Below are 12,603 nucleotides of genomic sequence, written 5' to 3'. Positions count from 1 at the left end.
TTTTTTTTTTTTTTTTTTTTTTTTTTCTGAATCTCTTGATATATTTCAAAACTCTATTAGCGTTTTCCGATATTGTCTGATATATAATTGAATGTATCTCACAAGTAAATCTACTCAAAAGTTACACTCCAATTTCTTTCTAATTTGGTACAAATGTAGAAGTACAAAAAATATTTAGGTCATATTTTTTTCATTTTGATCTACTTTGAGTTTCACTAGCAGCTTTTTAATGTTCTCACTCCTATCATCAACAAGTACAATAAAAATGCATAAAAAATAAAATTGAATACAAGATATAGACGTTTTTGGTTTGCTGATTATGAATATGAAGTCAAATATATAAAATTATTTGTATAAATAATAAAATGTTTAAACAAAACATAAAAAGTTAACAAAAATTATTTATATAAATAATTTCTCAGTTTGGCCAAGATTCAAACCATTTTTGACTAATTTAGCACAGATTTGAAATATTTCGGTTGGAATCTCGGCTAAAGAAATTTAAAATGGTTCGTGTCTCAATTATGCCGATTTTGTTAAAATTATTTAACTATATCTTGTATTCAATTTTATTTCTTATGCATTTTTGTTGTACTTGTTGATGATAAGAGTGAGAAAGAACATTGAATATAAACTGCTTGTGAAACTCAAAATGGACCAATATGAAAAAACATGACCTAAATATTTTCTGTACTTCTAGATTTGTGCCAAATCAAAAAGAAATCGGAGTGTACCTTTTGGGTAGGTTTACTTGTCAGTATATTAATATTAATATTATACTACTATTAATATTTCTTTAAATGGGAAATATTTCTTTAGGAGATATTTCCATAAATTATATTCCGTTTTTTCTTTCTTTTATTAAATTCTATAAATAAATAAATTAATATATAATTAATTTCCGTGCATTTGTCTTCATACGTTCGTTGATCAAACCGAGAAGTACATACGATTTCACTTTTCAGCAAGAAGAGAAGGAGGCGAAGCTGAGCGGAAGTTCAACCAGAAGGCCGTTCGACAGAGACATCGATCTGCAAGTCAATCGATTCGATCAGGCACAGAAGAAGACTATCTTCATGAAAGCGCGAATGCTCGACGATAGATTCTCGCGCGGACAAATCTAAACTTGTGCCACGTGAACGGGACTACAGTTACGATGGGATATTTGCTAATCGCGGAGTGAAGTTCTCGATTGAACGCATTCAAAAATTGGCGGATGTCGAATCGACATTCGACATCGTACAGATTGGTGCCTTGAATTGAGCGAGTTCCGATATCTTTATCCGATATCTTTATTTAATAAGTAAAGAATCTTAAGTAAATGTTTTTGGGTCACTTTTGCCAAGCTCTGGTTAAACTAACTGCTTTAGTGATCTTGCAGGATTCCATCTTAGCTGCTATTGGAGAAAAAAATGAGAAGTTACAAATATGGATTAGAGTAACGCTACAATAAAGTAAGCATAAAAATGCACGTCAAATTTTCTATTAGGATATTAGGACGTGTACTTTCATATTTAACAGTAGCGTTATCAACTCATACTTATAATTCTTTACTTTCCATTTTTTTTCAATAGCTATTTTAGTTGAAATCCTGCAAAGTTACTGAAACGGTTAGCTTAAGCGGATGAAAGTGGTTCTTAGAGAGCGGGTGAAATACGTACTTTAGCCTAGTTACATTCGTACTTTTTTATCGTGATCTATATAATTTAACACAATGCATATTGATCACGCGGACTGACGCTTTCGCGAAGTTTTATTTATCGATCGGCGAGTTCAGTCGCACGGAGCGGCTGAGTTTTTTATTTTATTTCCGCGGAATGTGCGGCGTTTTCTCTTATCGTCGCAGCCTTTCATAAAAGAGTGCGAAGTCATAATCAATTTACAGGAAAGAAAAATTTCAGTTCGGGGGCCAGATGAAAGATTCCCCGACGAGAAATGGTATCTCTGTTACTGTGACTGAAAACATTTGTCTGAACATCCAGCTGCAATTAAAATTCGGCTGAGATAACTGAGAGGCAAGTAGTTACGTAGGAATTTTTCTGTTCTCACAACTGAGTTTTGTATCTGGCTCCCAAGTGAGAGAAAAGTCATACTAACGGAATTATTTTTCCTGTGTACTAACGTAATGTAAATTTACTCAAATACGTATGCGTTGGGTACGAGCCAAGCATATTGTTTTAGAGGAATCTTTCGTAACTTCGTTATTTCTTTCCTATAAAAAGCTTTATTTCGTAATACGGCACAACGACGTATGTGTGTCACGGTTCAGACATGACAGTGTCTTTTATAAATAGCGTTCGTTATACATACGTCGACACGATGTATATAGAATTGTTCTTGTAATTATATCTTAAGAACAAACTGATAGAATTGTAATGATGATAGTAACAACGATGGATCGTACGGCCAATTTCCGCGTGCGCTTGCACGCACGCGCGAGTGTTAAGTAGACACGCCGCTTATTGTATTCGTTCGTCGCACGATTTTCTAAGCGAGACAAGTACAAAATAGTGTAAAATACTTAGCACAGATGTACACACGTACGTACCTCGAAATACGTAGTTATTGTGAATGCGAGTGATTACGTGATCATGATACTTTCAAACACGAGATTAAGTGATATTACTAATATCGCTTGCGCTTTTACGTCGCATTAAACAAGATAAATTGTATCATTAAGATTTGTACCATGCAATATTTGACCGTAATTTCTCAACGAAATTATGCATACTTAATTGCATTTCGATACATAAAGGTCGAATGTGTCAATTAAAATCGTCTCTACCCACCTTTCCCTTTAAAGTGTAAATCGGCTGAAGTACTATATTAAATGTGTAAGAACTATTCCAAACATATATGATAATTTTATGTTTTTAAGATAAAGTCGTACGATTATAACGTATATAACTATTATTATAAATTTATCTCATAAAAAGAGATAAAAGGGGTATAATATTTTAATATAATTTTAAAGTATAATTTCATCTTGTAAAAATATAGAATTGATCTTATAAATGTTATATAAAAAGATAAAATCATATCTCATAATTATATTAAAATTACAGTAAGCTTATCTTTTCATAAGGTAAAATTACATAATAATCGTATATACGTGTGTTATAATAGTCGTATAAAATTTTATCTTACCAAAAGATAAAATTATACATTCAAATAATATGAAAATTATATTTTATAAGATACAAAAACTATAAAGTTGCGGAACTTATTCAAATTGTTTAAATATTTCGCGTGTCACACTATGTTTCACTTGAATTTGCAATGTTTTAAACTGTTGGAAAACTTGAAAAACTTCTCTAGTCCGCTCTAATCACGTTTAAATATCGAGCCATTTAAAAATTAAATGGACACCGTGTGCGCATGTTCGTCGTCTCAATCGCGTCTACGCACTTCCCGCGTGTTAAAGTTCTACAGCTGACAGCTCAACGCGGAGAGTTTATCACGTAATTTGTCCTCGTGAACGTCGCGTGCGACTCCAGTGACGCACTGATCATCACTCGCGTCGTGTATCGACACATTCATCGTCAATATCACGGGAATTTGTTCAGCCATGAGCGCAGCGGTCGGCATCCAAATGTAAGACGCACCTAACCTCGAAAAAAGTTCAGACACGGTCGTAACGGCTTGAACGTCGTGAATGTGGCTGCTGTCGACCGTATCGTGGTGACGCGAGCGATCATATCACGCGGAAGAAGCACATCCGGCAAGCATCGTCTTCCGAAGTCGCGAGTCCGCGAATATCGGGCTCGTCCGCGCGAATGGTGGAAGGAGCAACGATCTTCGAAGAGTTCAGCCTCGTTGGCTTATTAATGGCCGGCTAAAGAGCGTACGCGACACGGTGTGACTAATGGTCGCGTGTGAATCGAGAGTCGCAAATGCTCTCGGCGGTATGTATCGATGTTGTTATTTGCGCGAATGAGTGAACGAGCGAGAGGGCGAATATGGGAGTCGCGCCGAAATTACGCGAGTCCGAGTCTCCGTGTAATATATCGTCGCATAACACCGTAGGCCGACAATCAGCCGTATATCGCCGCGATAAGAACCGTCAAACAGCTACGAAGAACATTGCGTTCCGCGTGAATACACGCACGCGATATGGCAGCGCGCGCGTCACGCTAGCTCACTCGTTACATTAATTAGTGAGAGTCAGTGTCTCGTTCAAGCAGATAGAGATAGAGAGAGAGAGAGAAAGAGAGAGAGAGAGAGAGAGAGAGAGAGAGAGAGAGAGAGACAAGAGCCCACACCCGTCGACTCTCCGAGGTGAGTCAAGGAAGGAAACCTTCTTCCTTATCGATGACAACAGGTGTTGCTACATATTCCATGGTCTGTCTGTCTCTTCTTTTCTTTCTCGGCGCCGGATTAACCGCTGCTATCAGCTGAGGTTTTCATCGTTATGCTAATAAACGACGCGGACCTTGAAAAACACATTGCGATTGTTCACAGTCACTCGTGCATCGCGATTAATTCGCTTTGTCTTTCTCTTTCTCTCTCTCTTTTTCTTGAAAAATAGAGGGAGAGAGAAAGAAAGAGAGAATAGTCAGACGTCGCATAGTAAACGTCGCGGTAAGTCTGTGTATGTGAGAGAATAAGTGTGTCGACGGTATTTTGGGATTGCGTGGAGCCGACAAGTTATTAGGCTAACTTGTTTGTTTATTTCTGTTATCTGATGCACATTATAAAGAATCACTTGAATTTACGGCGGAATACATTGTCATACACGGAGATAAAGCGCAATGCATCTCGCCTCTTACAGAGTAGCAGCTCCGATTACGATCTCCGTACAATGTACTTTGTGTCTACCACGGGTGCAACCTCCGCGATAACCGCGAAGTAGATCTGGCGATTGTATAATGAGCCACTCTAGAGGAACTCGTGTGCGATATTGAAATTGATGCAAAGGTGGACGTTCTGAGCGATACAAGATGCGACAGTGTTGTTTGAACCATCGGCTCCTGCAATGGCTTCTCTTTCTGATTCTGTGCGCTGCGTATGGCCGCGCGGATATCTTGGTGTTTTCCGCGGAGGCGAGACACCAAATCGAGGAGGAATTTCGAGATATGCCCGCCAGATTTGGAGGTTTAATACCGACCGATGGAATTAAGGTATGTCTTCAATTCGTCTGGTTTTCTCATGTCTGTTCTTTTTGACTCAACTCAGAGGAGTAGACATGGTAGCGACAACTACATAAGTGGTAACTACACAAGTTTTATATATATAATCTATATATATATAGTTCAATATACTATTTTATAGTTAATAAAATTAAAACCGAATGATCACAAGAGTTATATAGCTCTCATAATCATCCAGCTTTAGTTTCGATAACTACAGAATAGTTGTATTATAAAATAATAGTGTAAGTGACAACTGTACAAGTTTTGCATGTATAATTAAAGTATGTAGTTTGATAAACTATTTTGTAGTTGTATTGTGACTAAAGCTGAATAATTAAGAGAACTATATAGCTCTCGTAACCATACAGCTTTAGTTGTACTGATTATAAAGTAGCCTATTAGACTACACATAGAAAGATATCATATAAGATATAAAATATACTGCTGAGAAATACGATTATTTGCTTAATTTGCTTCATTTAAAGTGATGATTATCTTCACTAGATACAATTTTCTTGTCTTAAAGTCTTAAAATATATCTTGTCATAAGTCTTAAAATATATCATAAATTTTAGGAAAACTCATCATTGTGTACACAAAAGAGGAACTTATCTTTCTTACAAGAATATTGCAAAACTTTATTGAAGAAAAAGTTGATTCGACCATATGTAGTTAGCATACTAAATTTTTATTTTAATTTATTATTCTTGATTGAAATACTAAATTTATTAGGATTCAAAGTCTATTAGGAATAGTTTAATGCTTATGACTTGTAATAGATTAGCGGATATATAAACTTGTGAAATATTGAAGCAAGCAACATATACTTGAATACAGTATATATTTGTGTGTGTGTGTGTGTGTGTGTGTGTGTGTGTGTGTGTGTGTGTATACACATTAATTCATACTAAACTTGTCTGACTATAGTTGTCACCTATATAGCTGCTATCATCATGTCTTTTTCTCTGAATGTAGCGCTATACTAGAACTTTGTTCCTTTTCCTTCCAATGCTAGGTTATACACATTTATGATTTTAATGGCCAAAAGTACAATCTAGTCGAGTTGAAAAGGACAGACTTTATATATCAATATGATAAATTTGGTTTATATACATGCACTCACAGTTCTGTGATTATACCAGGGCATGGTAGTCTATTCCGATCCCCCTAATGCGTGCCATGAGATACAGGGTCCGCCAAATAATATCAGTTACAATAATAATTGGATAGTTTTAATACGACGTTACAATTGTAGCTTCGAAATAAAAGTTCGAATGGCGCAAAAAGCTGGATACGATGCTGCTATTATACATAACGTGAACAGCAATGAATTAGGTAAGTGGCCGCGTGTTAATCATTGTAATGATTCAATTGCCACGTTTATCTTTGTGTTGATAAGAAAGGAGAGATTTAAATCTTTATCCCGAAAAGATAATTCATCTCGCTTGTTTCAGAACCGATGTCGGCGAAGGATCCAATAGGAATTTCGATACCGTCAGTGTTTGTCAGCGATGTTACGGGAATAGTTCTCAAAGAAAATTATTTGTACAACCAGCAGTATTTTGTATTGATTAACGATGATCTGCCGTTCAATATTAATACACATCTGCTTTTGCCTTTTGCCATTGTTGTCGGAATATGTTTTCTAGTCATGCTTATTTTTATGGTAAGTTGCGATTAGAGCGCAAAATCTATCGCGTAATATTTCGCCTAGCTCTCGTATTGATCGTTCGATGGTTCGGTGGTTTACGGGCTGTGCAGATTGTTAGATGCATAAAGGACAGAAGACGACAACGGCGGCACAGGCTACCTAGTTCCAGTTTAAAGAAGATTCCTACACACAAGTACACGAAAGGTGATCCGTATGAGACGTGTGCCATTTGCTTGGACGATTACGTGGAGGGAGAGAAATTACGAGTTTTACCATGTGCACATGGTGCGTATCTCTGTACATAAATCGCGAATATGAGGCCGATGTCTAGTGAGATTCTTATGATTCTGTAACGATTATATTGTAAATGTTTGAAAATTTAAACTAATTTAAGTATTTCGAAAGTTAGAAAGTAAGAAACTCCAAACCCGACTATAATCGTCACGTGCACGTTTTGACTAACAGCGAATTATCGAAACGAAAATAGTTCATTCTAGCTAATCAGAGTATCAAGTTGCTAATAATGCATTAATAAATTTCAGCTTATCATTCAAAGTGCATCGATCCATGGCTGACAAAAAATCGAAGAGTATGTCCCGTCTGCAAGAGAAAGGTTCGTTGGCGGATGCTCCGGACTATCTCAGAGTTTGTAGCACTACAGTAGACACCTGTATAACGCGGGAGAGGGTGATACCGTTACGTGATATCGAGTTATACAAAACTTTCATATAAAATTCAAAGTTATTTTGTTTATTGTAAAAAAAAAAACGTTCACTTTCTCTAACGTCACTACAGCGAGATATGCTAGATGTCGCGTTATACAGGAGTGATACTGTTTTATATGGCTTGTCGCACCTTTTTGACCGCGTTGTACGGGGTTGTACTGTAAGATCTGTGTGCCACCTAGAGAGAGGACTCTCGCTCTAAGACTGATTGTTAAGAATAAATCCTGACGATAGTCATCGAGACTTACTCTCTCCTACCATATCGCACAGGTTTTTACGGCTGATGAGCAGGTAGTGACCGACGAGAGTGATTCAGATGCCGATGACACGACACCTCTGATTCGCGACGGTCATCATGGTGCGTGCGAATGTTCTCTTCTAGGATCGATAAACTAATTGACGTTTCTGGCGATTTAGTGGTGTTACGTGACGATAAAAAAAAAATTATTCTTCCAGGCACGCAAGGAGGAACGTTTACGCGACAGAGGGAGAATCCCTTCAACAGAGCCAGGAGGACCCAGACCAGGCAGGATAGTAACTCTAGCGTTAATAGCTCGGATTCCGAGCAATCCTTCGCTACCGACGACAGGGTCAGTACTAGCGCCGGTGAGCCATCCAGTGGCACCGCTTTTATGGTATCCGATACCCACAGCATAAACGGTGAGATTCAATGCTAATTCTATTCGCGTTTTTCGCATGCGCCGTACGCGTGCGACAAATATTCACAATGTGTCTCTTTCCATCTCTACCTCTCTCTCCCTCTCTCTCTCTCTCTCTCTATATATATATATATATATATATATATATATATATATATATATATATGTATGTATATATGCATATGTATACATATAACTTTCTCTTTCTCTCTCTTATTCGATCTATTTAGGCGAGCCACAGGAACTACAACGTTCAGTTAGCGATAGTAATTTATACGTGGGCGCTCAAGAGTACCCAGCATCTGTTGTACAAATCGTACCAGCACGGAACACGAGGGCTTCGTTAAACTCCGCGACATCGAATTCCGATTGCACGATCGCAATTCCGGCCGCCGGTTCCAGCAGGAACGACGTCATTACATAATGGCCTGACATCGTCTGCGACCGTCGTCGTCGCATGTTACGAACCGTGCGTGTCTTGCGGGTCGGTGGACGTTAATAGAAGTGACAGGCATACAATGAGGATGGATAATCCGAAAGTAGGTAGTATTTTTAACGTCTGCGAGTCACCATACTTCTCTCAGATAATGATATTATGACTTTGCTTTATGCCAAATATTCTTTCGCGCTGATGCGTCCAGTATACACACTCACACACATACACACATATATACACATATCTGATGGGTTTACGTTATATTATATTATCCTTTATTGTTTTTCTTTTCCTGCGTCAAATAATGCATACACTACTGACTACTATATATATATTCACGGGATCGATGATGATCTGGTTTCTTATTACGTGATCGCGACACTGTTCGGAAAACATTCATTTTTTAAATTTAAATTTGAAATATGAACAAGTGTACACTTTGATAAGGCAAACTGATTATACAACATATTCTTTATGAGATCAAAAGATATCAGTGACGTTACTTTATTCTCCGATTTATCGGAATTCCTGGTCAAAACTCGTTTTCAATTATTATGTAGGTAAGACTGCGAGCTCTAGTTCACTGTTTAATGATTTATATTATTTCGTACATTTAACTTTAAGGACCACTTGGCCTACTTGATTTGCGCTCCACGAGATTGAAAAATTATTGAAGAAATTGCGTTCTTATCATTTAGTTACCAAGCCGTTAAGCACGATATAGGATGCATAAGCGATTAGTTTACAGCAATTACAGCGGTTTACGTTAACGGCGTGTGACGAGCGCTGGGTGATAACGCAGAGAGTGACGGAAATAACTTTGTTGGCTATATATCGGCTCTGTGTAAATATTATTTGTTAATATATAACAATCAAGAGACCAAAAATATACACACGAATTTCTCTCAGTGCAGGACGTAAGATATCGTTCGTAGTTGCGGCAGATAGTGGACGATTGCACCGAGATGGTGAACATTTTAATGATGTAATTACTTGCAACTTACATTACTTTAGACACTAAGTTGATCAAGTTGAATCTTTAGTGTTAAGTTTTACGGGAGATTTATTGTTATCCAAAGTATACTATCGAACTACTACTACTACTACTATTACTACTACTACTACTACTATTATTACTACTGGACCGTTTTATATAAAAGGTAGAATAGTACTTATGAAATGGGCTGATACAATACAACGTGCTGACAGTTGTCGCACGTAAATTTCGCTACTGTCATAAATGACGTTTTCATTCGATTTCTAATGAACGCGACGAGACAACGGGGACTAAAATCACGTTTTAATGAGAGGCAATAGCACATTATTTCAATCAAATGCAGCTATCCGCGCTAACGCTCATGGCTGTATTACCTCATCGCAAAGTGGATAGATCTGCTCGTATGGAGATGTTGATGAAAGAGAGCCGCGAGAACATATCGAGCGGTGAACCGTATTTTGTTGCTCGTATATTAAAAACATGTACACGAATATGACTCAGTTCTTGGGAAAAGTGAAAATAATGCTTGTGAACGCATCAAGTATATCAACGCGCACGGCGTGACGGCAACGTGGTAGGATTGTAAAAAGATATGTAAATAGCATTGGAGGATTCTATTATATAAACGCGATACGCGAAAGATATTTTTATTTGTTTTTATAATCGTCAAATCGGGACACAAGTATTTGCTATTATCTTATTGTTTAACGATAGATGTAACACTAATAAAAATAAAACATATTTATATTTTCTATTCTACCATATAAGACTAACATCTCCTAGTCACTCGCTGACGAGCGATCCGCGGAGTGATGCATTTGTGGACAATCTGAGTATAGGAGGCTAAAGTTTTCGAGCAACCTACGAATCAGGGAATGTCATCGGCTACGAAATAAGCCAAGAAGAATCTGAAGGAATGTCATACCAGATTCGGCGATTTTTCTAAGAGAAACCGATGGAATTAGAAAATTTATAGAACCAGCGAACTCCTAGGTCAAGTTCGCTCGAATAAAATCCATAGAACATAGAAGAAACGCGACAATCCCCAAGACCAGCTTTGAGAAGTCCAAGAATGCTCACAAAATGCAGGAATTGCGAGGCCCGAGAGCCATTGTTTCGAAAATCGAAAAAACACAGACATGTCGCGAGGAAGCGAGAAGAAGAAGAAGACAAGAGTCCGAGGGAAAATCTTCGAAATAAAGAAACCACGGAGAGAAGATGAGAATTTCAGCGACCTCAGGGGGCTTATCCCTACCGAAAACTAGAACCCAACGCCTCTCTCGGCTGCATCGTGTCCACGCAAACGTCACCATGGGTCAACTAAGTCTCCCTCCCGCGAAAAACAGTGAGTCGGGCTTCGCCCATGAGCTCGACGAGAGGGAGGAAAGGCAAGAGGACGAGCCTGAAGACAGCAGCGGCGGAGAGAGGAAGCAGAAGAGGACGATTGGTAGCGCGACCACGTCGGACCAGAAGGAGCACTAGTGGGTGAACACTTCGCAGCCAAGGGACGGCGCGGAGTGGCCGCACGTGACGGCACAATGCCGCTCGGAGTTCGCGTCCTTGTCGCCGCCTGGAGACGCGTACACACGTCCGCGGCAGTAAGAGACGGCTGTGCTGTTTTACCAGTTCTGTCCCCGGACCACTTCACCGCCGCCACTACCATCACTACCACCACTACCACTGTCGTCGCCACCGCCACCACCACCACCCCCGACAGCCATCGAGGGAGGTCGTCCTCTCCACCTTCGCTATCGCAGCAACCCCGATGTGACCCTCTAACGGCCCGTGCTCCCTCCCTCTATCACGTCGGCCTCTCGACACGTTGTAGTCCTCATCGTCCTTCTCCTCTACCGCCGCCTTCGCCATCCTCTTCTCCCTCACCTCCTCTCTGGTTCTGTAGTCTTCATAAGCGGACTGCGAGATCGCGATCGCGACGAACGCGGGTTCGTCTTGCCTTCCCGTGGATCGTCGCGGTTGTAACGACGCGGAACGACGCGAGGGAGAAGGGAAGAAAGGGAGAGGAGAATAAACGTCTCGCGAGCATTTGCATCGAGCGAAAAGCATCAAGACCCCAACTTCTCTCAGATCCCACTGGTATACACGACCCCGTGGCACCTTATACATATACTCGAGATGATGTATCGCTTATGTAACGGGGACGGGCGTACTCGGAGCGCCGGCGAAGTACGTGTACCATGAATCGTTCCTCTCGTGAATCGTGTGCGGTGCGGCGTGCCAAAAGGTTTTAACGGCAAGAGAAGGAGAGGAGAAGCAGTAGAGGAGGAGGTGGACGTAGGAGAATGGGGTGCTTTCGGGGGTTGGCCGCGGATGGACCGAGCAACAACGAGACGGGCAAGCTGTCCGCGTGGCTAACCCATCGCTACAGCTGGTCGCGTATTATCGATTCGCGAAAATTTCTCTTCGCTCACGGTCATGCGCAAGCCCCATTTCTACCTTGAGATACTCAAGGGAGAATACGGGTCGCGTACGCAACGTAACTGTGCCGATGAGGTGTCGCGTGTGTCCCAGCGTGCGTGCAGCCGCACCGCGACAGCCAGCTCGACGCTGCGCTCTGAGCTGGCTGTCCCAAAGAGGACAACGCGTGCTGAGTCCGTCAAGATTGAAGTCTTCTCCCGCGAAGAGATCTCGCGTCTCGGAAGATCAGAACTTGAAAGACGGCAACTTGTCCGACAATAATAACAATCTAGAATTATTTGCCTTTTGTTGCAGATGTTCGCATTTTGAGAGTCTAATTCGACATCTTCGTGAATTCATCAGTTTTGTGTTTCGTGCCTCTCCGTACACTGAGAGAGAAAATGCTTCATCTATAAGTAAATTATAATTATTTTTTATACCAAATGTTCTTTTGGTGGTTTTAACACAAAATTATCACTAATATTATAGTAAAATTTAATAAAAACTGACTTTTCTGACCATAATTTGTAAAACTGATTTCTCTATGTGATTATGTATTAGTCACGAATAACAAATGTTTTCTTCTCG

At 39.7% G+C, this 12,603-nt stretch overlaps 2 protein-coding genes across 8 annotated transcripts in view; both read left to right on the top strand.

Moving 5' to 3' along the window:
* Positions 1-2,775, top strand: part of LOC116848669 (uncharacterized protein DDB_G0287625) — a 9,074-nt gene extending 6,299 nt beyond the window's left edge. For all 4 annotated transcript variants that reach the window (XM_032825018.1, XM_032824996.1, XM_032825005.1 and 1 more), the window contains one exon: positions 966-2,775. In XM_032825018.1, the coding sequence (XP_032680909.1) occupies positions 966-1,124 (159 nt within the window). In that variant the 3' untranslated portion in view covers positions 1,125-2,775. The remainder of the gene's footprint in view (positions 1-965) is intronic.
* A 613-nt stretch (positions 2,776-3,388) lies between these two features.
* On the top strand, positions 3,389-10,354 carry LOC116848715 (E3 ubiquitin-protein ligase RNF13-like). Of its 4 annotated transcripts, none has more exons than XM_032825121.1 (9): positions 3,389-3,905; positions 4,772-5,120; positions 6,275-6,467; positions 6,587-6,798; positions 6,894-7,068; positions 7,326-7,396; positions 7,779-7,866; positions 7,965-8,168; positions 8,398-10,354. In XM_032825121.1, exons 2-9 carry the CDS (start codon positions 4,941-4,943, stop codon positions 8,589-8,591), a joined length of 1,317 nt encoding a protein of 438 aa, XP_032681012.1. In that variant the 5' UTR covers positions 3,389-3,905; positions 4,772-4,940; the 3' UTR covers positions 8,592-10,354. The 4 variants fall into 4 exon arrangements, with proteins under 4 accessions (XP_032681012.1, XP_032680995.1, XP_032681003.1 ...); XM_032825104.1 differs by having other exon boundaries at positions 6,885-7,068; XM_032825112.1 differs by lacking the exon at positions 3,389-3,905 and adding an exon at positions 4,303-4,581 and having other exon boundaries at positions 6,885-7,068.
* Positions 10,355-12,603: the final 2,249 nt, after the last annotated feature.

This window comes from Odontomachus brunneus, unplaced genomic scaffold (assembly GCF_010583005.1).
Source record: "Odontomachus brunneus isolate Ranch 3 - 2012 unplaced genomic scaffold, Obru_v1 Obru_scaffold_005, whole genome shotgun sequence".
Taxonomy (NCBI): domain Eukaryota; kingdom Metazoa; phylum Arthropoda; class Insecta; order Hymenoptera; family Formicidae; genus Odontomachus; species Odontomachus brunneus.
Note: the sequence above shows the minus strand (reverse complement) of the source record. Positions and strands in the feature narration are given on the sequence as shown.